The sequence below is a fragment of the Varanus komodoensis genome, unplaced genomic scaffold (assembly GCF_004798865.1).
Source record: "Varanus komodoensis strain SLA01 unplaced genomic scaffold, ASM479886v1 scaffold3, whole genome shotgun sequence".
Classification (NCBI taxonomy): domain Eukaryota; kingdom Metazoa; phylum Chordata; class Lepidosauria; order Squamata; family Varanidae; genus Varanus; species Varanus komodoensis.
Window position 1 is genome coordinate 47,659,147 of NW_025335761.1, and position 18,792 is coordinate 47,677,938.

The 18,792-nt window shown below is 45.2% G+C and overlaps 1 protein-coding gene across 3 annotated transcripts in view; it reads right to left on the minus strand.

Moving 5' to 3' along the window:
• Positions 1-18,792, minus strand: part of SYNE3 (spectrin repeat containing nuclear envelope family member 3) — a 93,882-nt gene that overhangs the window by 61,384 nt on the left and 13,706 nt on the right. For 2 of the 3 annotated variants that reach the window (XM_044436179.1, XM_044436178.1), the window contains one exon: positions 3,280-3,437. In XM_044436179.1, the coding sequence (XP_044292114.1) occupies positions 3,280-3,423 (144 nt within the window). In that variant the 5' untranslated portion in view covers positions 3,424-3,437. Of the gene's footprint in view, positions 1-3,279; positions 3,438-12,532; positions 12,789-18,792 lie in introns of all 3 variants that reach the window. The other variant, XM_044436180.1, reaches the window with a different exon arrangement.

The window sequence follows — 18,792 nt, forward strand, 5'->3', positions numbered from 1 at the left end:
CCTCCTATTCCCAGGAGAGCTTCAAGCTCTTCCTGCTTATTACCCATGCTCCTAGCATTGGTTAACATGCACCTCAACTCCTTCCCACCGCTTCCTTTCCTTGGAGTTCCCAGACTCCTCCTTCCTCCCATCCTCCCTGATACCTGACCTATCTCTGTAGGAGTCCTGTCAGTCCCTGCAGTATCTCTAAAACCCTGCTCCCAGAGCCCTGATCCTCCCTGCACACTTGTCCAGTGCAGACATGTTACTGGGGGGCCCGAACCTCTCCCCCCGCCTCAGTTTACAGTCTTCCAGACGAAGCTCGCTAGAGCATCTCCAAAGGACCTTTTCCCCATCCTCGTGAAGTGTAACCCGTCCCTTGCCAGAAGACCATTGGCAAGAAACCGCATGCCGTGGTCAAGGAACCCGAAGCGTTCCTTCTGGCACCACACCCTAAGCCATTTGTTCAGCTTGGAGGCCCTCCTGTCCCTTCCTGGTCCAAATCCTCGGACAGGTAAGATTGACGAGAAGGCCACTAGGGCCTTCAGCTTCCTGAGTTTCTTCTCCAAGGCCTCAAAGTCCCCGGTGGTCCCAACCGCACCCTGCCTGGCCACATTGTTTGTGCCCACATGGATCACCAGGAGCGGCTGGTGACCCCAGAAACGAACAAGACGCTCCACTCTGTTCTTCACATGCCAGATGCATGCGCCCGGCAGGCAGCAAACCTCCCTTGTCTCCAGGTTGGGGCGGCCCACCACCGCCTCAATGCCCCTCAGCAGGGAATCCCCAACAACAGTCACCCGCCGCCGTACCTTCCTGGTGCTGGTGGGCAGCCGTGCCCTGGCCCTCGCCTCTCCTGCAGCGGCTCCCTTGCCACTTGTCGTCCCAGGCTGGGGGTCCTGCTGGTCCCCCGAGGTCTCATCAGCCCCAGCCTCCCCAAGTGGAGAGAACCTGTTTCCCAGCTCCAGATTGGTGCCAGGAGGAGGAGGAGGCCATGCTGGCCTCCTCCTCCTGTGGGTGACATACCTCCATGTCTCCACGACTGCTCCTCCCGTGGCCTCTCCCTCAACCCTCTGTCCAGAGGGGGGCTGCTCCTGGGCGGCCTGGAGAGCTCTCTCGGCCCTCAGGCACCTCACCTCCTCTTCTAACAGGGTCACCATCTTGCACCGAGGGCAAGTGCATCCCTGCCTCTCCTGGGGAAGAAGGGCGAACATGTCGCAGCTGCCACAGCGGACAGCAACACCCATGACTCCCGCCAAGGCTATCTCCTGGTCTGCCATCGGTATCCCTTCCGAGACCTTACCTTGGTCCCCTGCCTTGTTTGTCCTGCAGTTCCTCTCTCTCGCCCAGTTCTCCCAGACAAAAATCCACTTGCACACACACACAAGGATAAAATAAACTTAAATTGGAAGAAAAACAAAGCAAAGCACAGCACAAACAAAAACAAACAAACAAACCTCTGTGTCTCAGGGAAGGGAGTCTCCGGACAGCCCGGGCCGCAGCCAAAGGACGACACCTTATCAGTCCCTCAGGCCGGTGGCCCCGCCTGTCCGCTCCCTCCTGGCCCCTCTAGCCTCTCTGGCCCCGCCCCCTTCCTCTCCGCTGCTCCTGGCCCTCTGCTCCCCTGCCCAGCCCCTGCCTTGCCTTCGCCAGTGCCCTGGCCACTCAGCCCTCTCTCCCAGCCTGTGCCTCTGCTGCTCTGCTGCTCTGCCAAGAGGCCAGAGCCAAAAGCCCAAGAGGCCAGAGTCAAAAACAGACACATCCTTCAGAAAATCTGTTGCCATGAAGACACTTTGACTTTTCCTGCTATTTTGCTACTGCTACTTTCCTTGGCTGAGGCTTTCATTATTAGGTGAATGGAAAATAAATCACAGGAAGCTAGCACAAACTTGGAAAGAGCAAATCTGGAGCCAACTTGTTTAACGAGCCAATTGCCAAAAAAAGAGACATTAGCTTGACTAATTTCTGCATGTAATGACAACAGTGAGTGCAAATTAACATCAATGACTGAATAATTTAAGGTTTACAGGTGAAAAACACAGGGCAGGGAGGAATATGGCTGGACTAACAGAGGCTGATTGGGACAAAACATGCTTTTCCCTGCTACAGGGATAATGGCCACTGCTTTGAGCAATCCGAATTCAGCTAGACAGTCTCTACATGAGTACAGGGCATTTTGGATTCTCCTCTCTCCTTGTAGCCAGCATGGAAGGAACTCTGCTGACTCTTCTCCAAGGCTGTAGCAGTGACTTCAGAGACTGGGTTTCAGGGTCATTTTGGGACATGATGTATCCTGGTGGCGCTCCTTCCCTTGCAGTCTGAAGTGTCACCCTTTCAGGGCTGAAATCAGCTGCTTGAAATCTTTGCAAAATAAGAGGAGCGTGGGGGGGACATCTACCTCCATGCTGCTCCTGCCATGCATAGGGCACTCATATTCCTCTGACTTCAGGTGTTATGAGCATCCCCATAGGATTTTGAGGGCTACATCAAGCACTTGCCCTCCAAATTTGCAGCGTTCCCACTGGCCATGCTGCCTAAAGATGAAGGGAATGATAAAGCAACACATCTGGAGTGCATCAAATTGAGGGAAGATGGATTAGAAAAAGTCAAAGGGTTTTAGCTAACACACAACATACTTTTACAACAACTGAAGACCATAATAAAAGTATAAAGCAACATAGGTCATAATGCTGGACCAAGCTAAATGATACATCATTCATATAATTAGCAGATTATAATTAGTGGATTAATAGCTTTTTACATACACAGTGGGTGAGGCACCTAATCCTCATCGGGAACCTGATCTGGTGATGGGGATGTGTGGGTTTTAGTTCTTTGCCCACTCTTGCAGTGTTGATCCAGATTAAGGATCCATGAAGGTTCTTCTTGCATTGTCTGTTTGCAACAATAGCTTTGCTTCTGAAGAGAGGTCTGGGCTGAGCCTGAGGCAAGGCGCCCTCCTAACCCTGGACATCAAGAGTCCAAATCTCAAGCAAAACTCAGCCTCTCCATAGTCATTCCGACCCTTGCCAACTGCATGGATAACATTTTGTGTAGCTCAGCCCAAAATCAGAAGCAACAGTGCCTCTCCCACTGGGAGAGAGAACTTCCTTCAGAAGGAAGCTGCCAGATGCAGATACCATCTTGGTGAAGGCTGTGTCCCAAGCAGCCAGCCACCACACCTTTGACAGCAGGACCTCAGAGGATGATCATCATGCCTGGACATCGTCCTATCATAATCACAGCAATTACAACTGCTCTGGAGAATATGTTTGAAGCAGAGCATTCCTCTTTCTTTACCTCCGTGTCCCTCAGCCTGGCCTCCAGGGCAGCCCGAGGCCCCTTGGTGTTGTCATTGATCCGAAGCCTCTCCTCGATGGCCTTCATCCATTCTACTGCTTTCTCCACACTGCTGTCAAATTCATCCTGTGGCTGCTGGGTCATCGCATGAGAAGGACCTGAAGAGCATGGCAGGGAAGGGGAGGATGACATAAAAGAGTTTTAAGAAAGACATTCTCGAAGGCACCGCTCAAGCTCCTTTGGGCACTCCAGGATCGCACAAGAAGGACATGGTACTTCCCGCTCCTCGTCCTTCGGGGCCTCATCCAGCATAAACCTGGAGAGATGCACCAGCTCCCCTGCTTCAGGTGCTTCTCACACATCTCTGTGGAAGGGGAATTGTGAAAGTTCTGTTAGGGAGGAAATAGGGGAGACCAGTGTTTTTTGTAAAAAAAAAAAAAAAGTGCTGGCAGTAAGAGACCACACACACGAATCCGAAGCAGCGCCCTCACTATCTCACTATCAGATAGCAGACACAAAAGCAGCCTGCAGGCACTATGTTAATGATGTTTGCTGCTGATCTGCTACAAAATCTGATTCAAAATCACTTTGTAAAATCCATTGGAAAAAAAGGTGCCTTTCAAGTGCGTTCTATGACAAAAAAAAAGCCCTGGGGGAGGCAGTCCAGTCGCAAGACCAGCCTAGGAGGCCTGTGGAAGCAAGTAGGCCAGTGCTACTCAATTCAGACAAAGCATGAATGGTAAGCTCCGAGGAGAAGGTCTCTGTCCACCTTAGACATGGACAACAAGGCCAGGAGTGCTGCTGGTCACCCGCATGAGTCACAGTGTGAGGCTGTGAATCTCCTCAGAGGTCAGGCTGAGTTTTGGTGCACAGGTACAGGATGGTAGCCTTATACCTAGTTCTTCTAGGTATTTGCACAGCATCTGTTCGCATGGTATCCATAGGAACATGCTCTTATCTCTCTGTCTGAAATTAGAATAGCACTTCCTTCTTTCATTCTCTCTCAGTCAAACTTCTTCATTCATAGAGGAAGCATTTGTAAACCAGCCAAAGATCCTTCAGCTTATGGGGCAAAATAGAAATTGAATCAATCAATCAATCAATAGATCAGCTATAGTTTATTCATTAGCTGCGGCTGCACAATTGCATCATCCCATAAGAAGAACAGAGAGCAAGGTTTTAATTTCTCTTATACAAAATTTCCCGTGGTGTTGTGTTCTGCTGTGTTGTGTTCTGCTGACCCTTTTCAGATGATTTTACTGCTGCATGCCCAGAAAGAACAGAAGCCTGGAAAACAAAATCCTAGGATGATTGTTCATGATATATGTGCATGAGATGGTTCTCAGAAGTATCTATGATGACCTCCATATTGACAGCTTAGTGAATACCCTCCTTTAAAGTAGGGATGTATGAGAAAGTTGCATGGACACAAATATAACCTGTCATCCAAACCTGTATGTTTTCAAGCTTGCAATGCAATTTGCAGGAAAAAAAAGGTACACACTTCAAAGTATGTGTGAAAAATAGTTACTCTTGAAAAATGTGCATAAATAAGTTTTAATCAATGGGAGAAAATGCATGCTTTTCAACACTATGCACATGTTTGGAAAAATACACACAAAGATCCATGCTAAAAGAAAAAAAACCAAATATCAGTCTTCTAGCTGTCAGAAGGACAGGGAGAATCATACACATGGTTCATGAATGAACTTGCAGGATACAGGCAAATAAAATTAAAAATGTACATCAGCAAATATGAAGGAGTGTTCCAATGCAAACTATGCCTGTATAATGAACTCCTCCTCACAGGGGCAACTACTGGGCATTGCCAAAACCTATGTAAAAAGAAGCATTAACTGTATTTCACCTCCAACAATTAGCCAACTGAGAAATCCATTATTAAATAGATATTGTGGCATCCAGTACTCATGAAACAAAAGTTTTTGCTGAATAAGATGCAACCTGAGCTCCATTGCCTTATCAGATATAGACACCAAGCCAGAGATTCTGGCAGAAACCCAAGTATTAGTGCATCACATTTCTATAACATCTTTTTTATTCTTTTGTGGAACCGAAGGTGGTAAGAAACTAATACTGGTGTATTGTCCTGAGTGGGACATACAGAAGTTTAAAGGAATTATTTTTGCTTGTTTAATTTCCCAGTCCCTCAACATACAACATGTTCTTGATTAACTGGCGGTCTGCTTGGCCTTCTGTCCCACGGCCTTTTTTTTCTCCTGGCTGAGAGGAATCTATTTTTAGTTGTGCGGATATACTGTTTAGACAGACAGACAGACAGTTTTAGGCATGCACTACTTGTGGCTGGCTCTTCCTTTCTGATAAACTCAAAGCTGATATCCCAGCTGTTTCCTCTGCCCCATCCCAGAGTGACATGAACTGTCGACTGCAAGCTTGCCACCCTTCAACACAGTAATAATGACACCAACAACACTGGCACAGAGAAAAGAGTGGAGGAAATGTGGAGAAAGTGGAGGACATTTTCCTCCTCTTATAATACTAGAACCTGAGCTTAGCCCCTGAAGCTGCAGGACAGAGTAAAGGAAGTGCTCCTTGCACAATACACAGTTAAAGTGTGGAATTCACTTCTACAAGATGTAGTGATGGCCACCATATGGATGGCTTTAAAAGGGGAATGGAGAAATTCATGGAGGAAAAGGCTATCAATGGCTATGAGTCCTGATTGCCTATTTGCTACATCCAGCATCAGAGGCTATATTTTATTTTATTTTATTTATTTTTTGATTTATATCCTGCCTTTTTCCTGCAAAGGACTCAAGGCAGCTTACATCTCCTCCTCCATCTTATCCCCAGAACAACAACCCTGTGAGGTAGGTTGGGCTGAGAGTCTGTAACTGGCCCAAAGTCACCCAGTTGGTTCCATGGCTGAGTGGGGACTAGAACCCAGATCGCTTGAGTCCCAGTCCCATGCTCTTAACCACTGCACCACACTGGCCTGTACACATTAGTTATTGGGGAACATGGGCAGGGAGGTGTTGCTGCACTCATGTCCTGCTTCAGGGTTTTCTGCGGGCAGTCAGCTGGCCACAGTGTGAACAAAATGCTGGACTAGATGGACCCTCAAAGAGATCCATCTTCTTACATTCTCATGTCCTCACCATCTAAATGGAGTATAGTTCTCCTGTGGAATTTGCTGCAAGGTGAAGCGATAGCCACAAATCTGGATGGTTTAGACAGATTCATGGATGTCAAAGCTAACAGTGACGACCAACTATGAGAGCCACATGCTACCTCCAGGATCAAAGGCAATATGCCTTTGTATACCGTATCATGCCAACTCTTGGACTTGCTTGAGGGTTTCCTCTCAGCAGCTGGCTGGCCACTCTGCGAATGTGACCGGGTGGGCCATTGGTCTGATCTGGCATCAATCACCTGTTCTTGTGCTCCTCCCACTTCCACTGCCACCACCAACAATGGCACTAGTAGTAATAGGAAGGATAAGATACATCAAAGTTAGAGAAGTGACAGCCTAAAAGAAAAAACCCGGGAAACACTGGAAACATTCTGGAAAAAAAACATTTTAAAAAATCCTTATTTCTTTCTTTTCTGGACTTCACATCTCTAATAGAGGCTGACATTGCTTGTACTGCCCAGTAACATTACAACAGTATTTTGTGAAATCTTGGCTGTCTGGTAACCAACACTGGATATGCTCTGTATGTATGGAAGAGAAAAGGAAGTGCACAGTTAAGGGTGCCATTTACAAAACTGAGTGTGTAGAATGCAATTCCTTCTATACTGGTGAAACGGGGAGACTGTATCTCCTAAAAAGATATAAGGAATAGTTGGCTGATATTCAGCATAGTGAAACCTGTGCTGGACCTTGGACCCTTAATATGAGGGAGAAAACAGACAAAGCAATTTTAAGGACAATCTTTCCACTGATCCTGCAAAGGAAAAAGATTACGGAGGAACTGTTTATTGATCAGCTGAAACATAATCATAAAACAAGCCTTGATGTTTATTAATTTGGCTTGACTGACTCTTGAATGCAGGGACTGATCGTTAATGTTTGTTTCCAATTGGCCTTTCCCCAGTTGATTCTTACTCAGTTGGAAAGCACTATTGCAGTATAGTGTAATTTTTGACTGTGGTGTTTTATGATGATTTTAGTAACTTAAAAAGGGTTATTTCTACTTGCTAAGGTATTTACCTATCATTATCATTCCTTAAGTTTGTGGTTTCCTTTGTTACTTAACTGTTTGTTAATTTAACTTCCTAAGGCATTTCTGAAATATTTTGTAAGCGGTTTGCATGAAAACCCTGGTTAGACCCATACTACGGGTGTACTCAAATAAACCCTCATGTCCATCAGCAAATCAGGGAGGGGGTGTTGTTCACCTCTCCCCACTGCAGCTCAAATCTCCAAAGGATTTGCATACATTCTGGAGCAAATTTGGATGATGGGTGGTGTACAGGAAAGGCAAGTGACTTTCCACAAGCATTTCCCCTGATCCAGGGTTTGATTCCAAATGATCCAGGGCATGAAAACACTGCCCTGTGAGGGGAGACTGAGAGAACTGGGCATGTTCAGCCCTGAGAAGAGAAGACTGAGGGGGGACATGGTATCACTCTATAAATATCTCAGAGGCCATCACAAAGAGGAAGGGCAAGATCTCTTCTTGCTGATGCCAGAGCGTAGGACACGGAATAAGCAATTCAAGTTGCAACAACCCAGATTCAGGCTGGACTTCAGGAAAAGCTTCCTCACTGTCGGAGCAATATGGCAGTGGAACCAGCTGCCTAGAGAGGTGGTGAGCTCTCCCACACTACAGACATTCAGAAAGAAACTGGGCAGCCATCTTTGTGGGATACTGTAAATTAGTGTCCTGCAACAGCAGGGGGTTGGACCCAATGGCCTTCATGGGCCCCCTTCCAACTCTACTACTCTATGATTCCCTCTCACACAACAGTCAGTGGTTGCCCTACATTCATAGATATTGTTTATTATTCATCATGTTGCTAAATTCACAGAGAATGTTATCTTTGTTTCTGAAGTATCTCATTTAACTGGCCCTTGCCCAAGTATCCAAACATTTTCGCTGTCAATATTTGCAAAGTGATCTTGAGGACCTTGTGGAAGGTAATTATTTAGGTTCTGTGCATTTTGGGGGAAGGATTTCTACAGCTGTGTTGTCCTTTTCTGTAACTTTGGAATGGGAACTCACTCATTGGACAGAAATTGTTTAAGAACAGAGGGCAGCTAATTCTAAACTTCTCAAAGAGGACTCACACCCACTGTTAGTGGCCAAAACTACTTTATTCAATCTGAGAGCACATTTAGGAATTTCAGTGAGTTTGAAGCGATATGACAGAACATGTAATACAACATATAGTAAAGAAAGCCAAGGATAAGTGAGGGGTCTGATAAGAGGGTGAGAATCCAATGGACTTTTATGATTCAGTCATGTCAATTCTGGTTGACAGAATTGCTCTCAGATGACTCACTCTGGTATATGTTGAGCCACTCTGCAATTTCCCTCTCTAATACTGGCCTTGATTTGCAAGTCTAAATAAAAAACCCAGCCAAATTTGTGGAAAATCAGCTAATTTGGGCATATTGGACCCTGAAAAGCACGTGATCTTAGCACTATGTATGCAAAATTTGCACACATTTGTGAATTCCCAAAAGTACATGATCCAAGCATAAAATGGTGGAAAAGCACACAGCAGGGGTCCAATCTGTGCAAATTTCTTTATAGCTTTTTTTAGGCAAATGAGCAAATTGCAGCCCATCTTATGGAACACAAACACCCAACCTCGCCCATTTTCAATTTTTCGTTCCAAAGGGTTCAAGAAATCCACTAAACAGAAATGAGCCAAATTTCCCTATTTTGCCACATCCTTAAAGAAAGCATCACTGCAAATTCTCATCATGTCTGAATCAGACCAAAATGACTTTGGATTTCTATGAATTTGAGCCACATATTCTACAGTGGGCTCTGATCTTTCAACTTGGCCAGATTCTACAAACTTACACACTCTTCTTTTGTTTCCAGAATTGTACATGGTTTTAGTCATATGAAAGTATGATAGTGGAAAATACCCAATAAAAGATGTCTTAAAATAGATTTTATTCATTTACTATTACATCTGTATCCCTCCATTTAACTCTTTCAAAAAACTCACTGTGCCTCCTTGCTCTTTGCTATCCTCAAAGCAACCCTGTGAGGTAGGTTAGGCTGAGGGTCGGTCACTGGTCCAAAGTCACACAGTGGACTTCACAGCCAAGTGGGGACTAGATCTCCTGAGTCTCAGCATAATCCTCTAACCAGTACCTATTTGATCTTATTTGATCTCTCTTCAGCTCCCACTGTGCAGTTCCATGGAAAATGTGAAAAATACTGCATACCAGCCTAAGTTACAGACATCGTGATGGACTTTTTTGCATATTTTTCCAGACGGAGAAAATCCCATTTGGTCAATAAGTGAACAACGGAATGAAAAACACCTGTCAATCCATGAAATGCACGCACAATGGATTAAATGAAATCTATACATCCCTCGTCTGAACTGACAAAGTGTCACAGACAAGAAAACATCAACGCCAAATGGGAAGCAGAAGAGCAAACCATGGTTAGAGGTCATCATGATTCAATGTTACATATGAATTGATGAGCCATCATTACTGTTGAAGCTCCACCACTGCAGGCAGTTGGAACATAAAAATGGGAATACTTGAAATTCTTACAGTACTTAGGCTGCGATCTAGAGTTCCCATAAGTGAAAGTGCAGCCATGAGTTACAACTGCAGGGGGGGAGGGCTAATTCTGGCCAAAATCTCCTCTCCCTGCACCTGAAAAGCTGCTCTAGAGTGATTGGGAACAGCATGGGAAGAAGTGCAGAAGGTTCAGCTAAAAATGCTTCCCCTACAACAGATTCCTCCAGAGAGTCCCTCTGCTGGATACCTGCCTGTGCACGGATCCTTCTGATTCTGGAAAAGCAACTTCATTCAACTTGCCTTTCTGAAAACACAGTCCAACATGCTGGTTACTGGACAGAATTAAAATGAAAGCAGAGGTGCAGCTCTGAACATGGTTTGTGACATGGAAGATGAAAGCAAATAAACAGCTAGAACAGCTAACCAAACAGGGACTCTGTATTTGAAGCAGGGCGTAAGCCCTACACAAGCATTTGTGTACACACACAAATACACACAAGTGGGCTCAACTATGTCGGGGAAGGGGGCATGAACAGAAGTCCTTCCCAGCACACCCAGCTGCTATTAAATTACTGGGTATTCTGCTATGAGTAGCAGCTTTTGTTTATGAAATTGTATTCTATTTTCCTTTCACTATTTGAAAACAGTGCCTATATGGTGGCCTTTGTCATGAATGAATGAATTGGCCCTTAACAGTGGCGAGATCAGACCTGCTAACATGGCCTACGCATTGTAATTCTGCCATCAGGGCTTTATCAATCTTTTGATCCAGGTGCAGGAAATACAAGTTCAAATCCCCAACTGAGTACAGTTGATAACCCTTGGTTGCTTCTGACAGCCAAGCAAATTTTGCTAATGGTGTCTTGTGTTAGCCTTCTTTGGATCAGAACCACTGCACACCAGGAAGGACAGATCAAACGTCTCCCCATCACTGCCTTTTTCTCCCCAACCATGCTGCCACCCTTGGTATCAAGCCAGGATTTTTCTCCTTTATTTAACACTCCCTGGAGGAAGAATTGGCATCCCAGTGGACCAGGACTAAATCAAAGCTGAATATGCTTGCACAAACTTAAACAGAAAGATAATCTTGATATACAAGCTATATGAGCCAGGTCAGGACCTTTTTATTTAACCAATATTTTAATGTTAATTGATTTTAATTGTATATTTATTTAACTTATTTTAACTATTCTATGTATTCAGTTGTGGTATAGCTAATTTATTTTGTTTAGGATTTAGATTATATTGTAAGCCGTCCAGAAACGAGGGTGGCCTATAAATGTCCTAAATAAATAAAATAAAACAAAATAAAAAATATAAGAGCTAGTGTGGCATGAAGGTTACATTGCTGGAGTAGGGACCAGGGAGCTCCAGGTTTTAGTCCCCAGTTGGCCATGAAGCTCACTGGGTGCCTTTGGGCCAATCACCGACTCTCAGTCCAACCTACTTCATAGGGTCGGTGTTGTGAGGATAAAAATGGGGCACTGTAAGCCACCTTGGTCCTCACAAGAGGAAAAAGACAGCATATAAATGCAATGTGATGATAATTTATGTTTGTTTATTATTGTAGTTATAGCCCCCTTTTCTTCTTTTCAAGGAACTCAAGTGGCTTACATAATTCTCCTCATCTCACGTACCCTCACAACGACAGCCTTGTGAGGTAGGTTGGGCCGAAAGTCTGTAACAGGCCCAAAGTCAGCCAGTCGGCTCCGTGACTGAGTGGGGACTAGAACCCAGATGGCCTAGGCCAGTCCAGTCCTTTCAACCAATACACTGCCCTAGCTCTCTAATGCTACTTTGAGCTTCTTCAGTGAAAAGGGAAACACAACTGTAGCAAGTAAATTGGGCAGGATTTAGAGAATTCGTCCGTATCTTGGGAGTATAGCGAGAAGCTGCTGTATAAAGAAAACTTGACTTTTGTGTGTTTTTATAAGCCGTGCAGGGAAGGAGCGAAAAAAGAAAAAGCATTATGAGTAAGAAAAGGGAAAAAAACTAGCAAGATCAGTTTACAGAAGAAGGATTCAGCAAGCAGCAACTCCTATTCAGAGAAGCAGAGCTGCAAAAGATCCTTCACGGGACTTGGAGAAGTACTGCCATTTCTGCAGAAATAATACAGAACTAGATGGGCTAAAAGTATGACTCATATAATCAACTTCAAATTGATCCTAACATAACAGCCTAAGAACAGCTGTGCTTAATCAGGCCAAGCAAAGGTCTCTCTTGGTCCAGCATTTTGTTCTCGTGCGGCAACCAGATGCATATGCGATGCTTGTAAGTAGTACATGAATGCAGTGGCACCTCCATTCACATTCCACAGCCACTGGCATTCAGAGGTATATTGACTCTGTTACTGAAGGTAACATACAGCCATCCTGAGGACTAGTAGCCATGGATAGCTTGTTCTCCAAAATCTATCTAGCTCCCTTTTAAAGCAGTCCACATTTAGAGCCACCACTGCTTCCTGTTCAGCCATGACCATGGCACCAAAGGTTTCTTTCCCAGGGCAACCATCTCTTCACAGAGAAACACACTGAAACCTATTATTTTACTCACTCTTTTAATGCTGTCAACAACTTCCTCTTCAACAGGCACCTGTCAGATGTAATCATTCCATTCATTAATCGGCTACACAAGTCAACCCATTCCTTAGAGGGTGACCTGAGTGCCACGGAGTTGCTTGCGGATTAGCGGTATTTAAATCTCAGCCACCTTCACAACCCTGCTCCACTCTGGGCTTTTTCAGTGGACGATCGCCTTCGAGTCAGACAGCGGCTTGCTCCTTCCCATGTGTACTGTCAAACAGTGCAGTCTGTTTGGACCAAGAAAAGCAAACTTTGTTCTCTTCCTTGAATATACGAAACTGACTCCTCCTTGTTTCGTCCTGCTAATTCCAATACCGCAAGGGTGTATAGCTGGTTGGGATATGCTGAGAGTTGTAGGACTTTTTAATGTCCTGAAAAGCATAGGATTGCACCCTAAGGATCTGAAACACTTGTTACAGGTGGATTATGACACATTTTGTATGTGCCTTTCCACAAGAAACAAGCTTCACCAGGTCAAACAAAGAATGGTCAGAAGAAATTACAGTGGCTTAAAAATTGGGGTGGCTCTTGTAGTGCCTGAACCCAACACTGTGGTCTGCGAAACGAACCAGTCTGGCTGCATTCAGCCAACATGGCAAGCCAACCTTGGCTGCTAAACCACCATAGCTTCTTGTGTCGTGTGAACCCAGACAATGTGTCTACTGACCATCAGTTAACAGATCCAGCTGTCCACTCCTGTTCTCCCTCTGCCTTGTCTCCTTTTCCTCAGCCTCTTCCTCCCTGCCAACCGACTTCTGTGGAGGAACAGATCATTCTTGCTAGAGGTTGGAACCAGCTGCTGAGTTTGAAGTGAGGCAACTGCTCATATTTTAGGACAAAATAGCCCAGGGGGTTGAATATCCATGCCAAAATATGAAAACAAGGAACAGCATTTAAAACCATCTATCAGGTCTTATCCACACCCATTCACGAACAGCTGATTAGTGGCCATCTGGCTGCCAGTGCTGAGTGGCTCCTGTCCCGTCACAGTCCCAAAAATGGATTCCCCCAAGGACCGCAGCAGCTCCTCCAATGAAGAGAGACATGGACAAAGAACAAACCGTGCCACGCACTTTGGCTCCCAGGTCCAACAGAAGAGCCACAGAGAAGGAGCCACACAAGTCCAGCCCAGGCAGGAGAAAGACTCGTTCGGCATGCATTGGTGCATTTGGGATAGCTGGGCCTGGAGGCATCTGCTCTTGGATGCTGGATGTGCAAGCAGCTGTCCCGGAAAGAAAACCAGGGCCATTCAATACACTTAAAGTGGCGGGGCGTCTTAAAATATTATTCTGGCCCAGTAATTAATCTGTAACACTTGATGGATGCTGCTCATACCAGTCAAGTCTCTTTGTATGTGTGGTGGAAGGAGCCTGCAATTCCCTGTCCCCGTGCTAGCAATGAGTGACGTGTGGCATGCGATGAGTCAGGTGACAGGCAAGGAGGAGAGTTTCAAAAACAAGCTCCATTCTGTCCGGGAGTACAAAAAGCCATTCACTGGGAGGCTGCTGGGCAATACGTAAGAATAAAGCATCCTTTACATGACGCGCTATTTTGCTTGTGTAGCAGCCTCTTGGGCGAGTTATAAGGTTGGACCCAGGAGCTGCCTTCCATTCCTGAAGGTGCTTCTGCCAGAAACGCAGGTATCCCCTCTGCCCCCTGCCACATCACAGCACTCCACATTCAACAGGGTCCCCTGAGCCACTGTCTAGCATTCTGGGGGGACTCACGGGGAGAAGGGTGTGGGTACACTTGGTTCTGCCTGCCCAGCTGCAGGCACTTAGTGAATGCGATGCCAACCGAGGAGCAGGTGGTGGAGCACAGCCAGCCCCTGCACCGGTCTGTGACAAGTGGAATGCAGCCCCCTCACAGACCAGCAGGGGATCTTTTGTGGACCGGCGCCGGTCCACAGACTGGTGGTTGGAAAACACTGCCTTAAGCAGGCGTCTTCCTAAAACTCAGCTCTTTACGCAGGCCCTCCCTGAAGTGTGGCCCAATCAGCTACAGTTTGCAGCATGCAGTAAGCCGCACAACCTTCCTGCTGATTAAATTGTGTTATGCTATTTTTATTATTTTATTTACTAAAGTTTTTACGCCATTGCATTTCATGCCCACCACTTTGATACCTTTGCGGAAAGTGGTATATAAATTTGAATAATACAATCTGTTAATTAAAAGTGAAGCGCTGTCTCACAACATCAGTTTTATCTGGGCGGAAAAGCATGGTTTTGGAGTCCAGAGCCCACCTCTGCCTTGTACTTGGGTTCTTCAGTTACTTCTTTTTAATCTCAGCCATTTGGCTTCTAGGAAAATGAGTGGTTTGTAACCTGCTATGCCCACTTCCTAGCCATTTTATGATTAGGCAAGCCCCCTTCTGCTGCCCATGGCAACCTTTTTGTGAGAGGACCCTAAACTGCAAATGTGTCCACTGACCAAAAGGCTGGGGGCTCCATGTCTGTTCTGGTGGGCAGTGGAGAGGAAGTTTCCCAGCCCTGCTTGGCGGTCCAAAGAGAGAGCAGACAAACATGAGAAAACAGATCCTATCGGCAAATGCCCTTAACCACTGAGGGCTGATGCTGTGTAGTGGCTAAAGGCACAGGGCTGGGACTCGGGCGATCTGTCCCTGCTCAGCCATTGAGCTACCTGGGTGACTCTGAGCCACTCACAGACTCTCAGCTCAGCCTACCTCACAGAGTTGTTGTTTTAGGGATAAGACTGAGAGCAGCAGGAGGAGAATGCTGTAAGCCACTTTGCATTCTTTGTAAGAAAAAGGCAGGATACAAATCAAACAAACAACCAAACAATATTCCCCTGTTCATAGCCTAGGGCTGAGTACTTCTGGCATTAGAACCCCTTGTGAAGATCAGGACTGAGCCCTAGAACATGGGAAGTAGTGATGCAGAAGGGCTTCTGCGAATGCCCGGAGTGCCTTTCCTTTCTGCCATGAAGGTGGGCCCATGAGACAGCCAAGCAGCCTGCATTCTGGCACCTCCCAGGTCAGAAGCCAAATCCTATCCAGATTAAGGAAGCAATCTAGGAACACTGCTGGTGCTGAACAATTTTGGGGTGGCAATAAACTGGTAGCTGTCCAACCACAAGAATTTCCTTTAGCAGCCTCTCTGAATCATGCGTTGATCCCTGCTCATCTCCCTGATTAAACAGGGATTTAGCCCTTGATGAGAAACAAGCTTCCCTGGAAGTGCTCTGGTACCAGTCACAGGATGTTGCCTGAGAATCAGGAACATTTACAATTGAGGCAGCCTTTGTATTGATTTTCTTAGCTCCAGGTGGCTGTCAGCCTCTCCAGTGGGGATGGGAGTGATTGATAAGTGCTGTAACAAAGGCAGGTTTAAAGGGGGATTTACTTAAAAGAGGATCCGGGGGCCTTTGAAGAATGTAATGAAGAGATTTATCCTTCCAAATGTACAGTGGAAGACATCACAGTGACTGCAGACCATCAAGGATTTTGGAGAATTAGCAGCTCTCATTATTTTAAGTGACACTTCATCCCCTTTGTAATGGCCACCTTTTCCCTCCTGGCACTAGAGGCAGCCAGAGCTGCTCCATATGCAACTCCAGATTGCACAAATATGCCTGGTAAGTTTCTTTCTAAAGCTGCACAATTTGTACGTAATATTCCCTATTTCAGAAACCATGGTTAAAGTAAACCCAAGTTTATTGTTATGTCTGAAGTAGAAAACTGTGACAGCATGGACAGGTTTCTATATAATGCTTCAGTGAAGGTGGGAGCCTCTTTCAGTCCAGGGACCAAGTTCTGGTTCAGAGAAGTGGTGAGAGGGGCTGGAGACAGAGGAGACAAAGTCAAAACCAAGTGTGATTCTGTGTGTGCATGCAGGGCGAGGACAGAGAATCACCCTGCATGGCAATTAAACTTGCAGAAACATTGTCACTCGGGTTCTGTGTGACAAAGGCTAGGATGCAAATTCACTGAAGAATGCATTTTATTTGCTACGATTTGGATGATACATTAATTAGCTGACTTTGCCTCCTAAGAAGAGCTGAAACCTAATCTGCACCAACTCCCATGCCAATCCTTTTGCGCTGAATACCACAGCATGGGTTGTTGTCATTTCCCAAGTTTGACAGCATTTTTTGCCAGCTTGTATAACAAAGAACATGAGACAGACTGTCACCTGCAACATTCCTCCTGGGACATGAAGGAAACCATGCTGAGAAACACACGCGACGAGTCTTTCAAAGGCCCAAGGGAGGCCCGCCGTGGCAACGCATGCATTCCGTGTAAGCCGCTCGGCTCACATTAATCTGCTGCTAATTTGACCCAGGGAATGGTGTGGTATGTTTTTTCTCCTAAGCGATGTTCTTATGGCTCTACAAGGAAGTTGTCAGAAGGACACTGAAGCTGCATGTCAAGAACTGGGAAAAGGCCAGCACATCTTCACTGAAATTGCCAGATACAGATCAGATAAAAATGATTTTCAGGCCGCACTGTCTTGATCTGGAATGATGCTCACCATCTGGAGGTCCCAAATCTGTTTATAAAGTCCTCTGGATGGGCTAATAGTGAAGTCATCTTTGTTCAGTATATAGACACATCTTTGCTGTGCATGGAAACTGCCTCTGTGAAGCACTGCCTAGTTCACTAAAAATGGGTTTAGAGGAATTGCCTCTTTGCCCTTCGTTCTTGCTGCCAGTCATTGGTGCTGCAAATTTTACGTGATTTAGGATGTGAGCCTATACATGCTGAGAAAGCAAAAAAGGCCTACAATCCAGTTGCAGAGCCTTTTCTGTCTAAACAAACTCAAGATTGCACTTTGGGGCAATAGATTAATCCAGTTAAAGCATTAGTAGTTTAATTGGTGGGGATAGGATTGATTGATGAGGTCAAATATAATTGCTAGGTTTGTTACAGATTCAGTTTGTTCCTTGTAAATTTGTGTTGTTAGTTACATTTGATTATTTTAAATGAAAGGTTTAAAATGTTTTGAAATAAATACATAATATTTATTTATCCTCACTTTATAAAGGTGCAGGGGAAGGCATCAGGGGAAAACACACACACACACACACACACACACACACACAGACTAAACAATTGGGATACTGTGTTTTATTTTATTCTTTGTCTTATTGCTAAACCATCCCGAGACTTCAGTAAGGGACAGTCTAAAAGAGTATTAAAAAAACAAACAAAATTAGTTGGGAACAAATACTATTGACCTCAAATCCCACTAAACTCAAAGGAACTTACTTTAGAGTAAGCATACACTGGAACTGTTTGCCCAGCTATCTTCTAAAAGAAAGCATTTTCAGTGCAGAAATAATATAACTGCTCGGCATCTCTTATTAAACTTAAAACGTTTGTGGATTTACACACAGAAATGAAATTAAACATACACAGATTTCATCCAAAGAGCATCCTCCATAAATCCCACCCCATTTAGGAAGAGCATTTCTTTTTACTAAGAAATACAATGTATCATCCAAACTTCCCATCTCTCTGATAGGAATCAAACAAACCTGACCTAAGGGAGTCTTGCCTTCTCAAAGAATCCTGCTGAATTTGGAATAATTGAAGCTTGTCCAGCACTCTCTCCTTACCTCAATGAAAAAATCTTCTTCTGACTATTTGAGTATAGCAGTAAAATGCTCACAGGGAAAAATCTGTTCATTGACTTAATAGAAATACCCCAAGTTCAATTTAGACATGCTGAATTTTGGCAGAAGAGGGGACAGGCTGGGATGGTGCCCACTGGCTCTGCCCCTTACCTCTGCCCATTGATCAGCCTTGTATGCTCAGATCCTGTGCATGGACATGCTCTTCAGTGTGCTGTTCTGAGCGCACAAATCTGATCATCCGACCCACATATATGATGGGAGCATGATCCTGTTCCTACCTTGTGCATTGGTTTTGTCTTGGGTGAGATCAGATCCCTTTTGAAATCTTTCCAAGCGTATGGGCTGCTACTCAGATTTCATCCTCACCCAGATCAGTGCAATCCTATGCACGTTCAGACAGAACAGAAGTCCTGGTAGGACTTTTCTGTGACTAAACATGCATTGGATTGTGCAAGACATTTTGGAGTGGCAAGGGAAGATGCATCTTGTCCCTGGTGAGCATGCATGAAAATGTACACACAAAATTACCCAAGCACCCTTTAGCAGCCTCCTTCCATTTCACCTTTTAGAACTGGTACTTTGAATTACTGATAACTTGTCCCCAAACCATTATGCTTTTCTGGCAAGATGCTGACT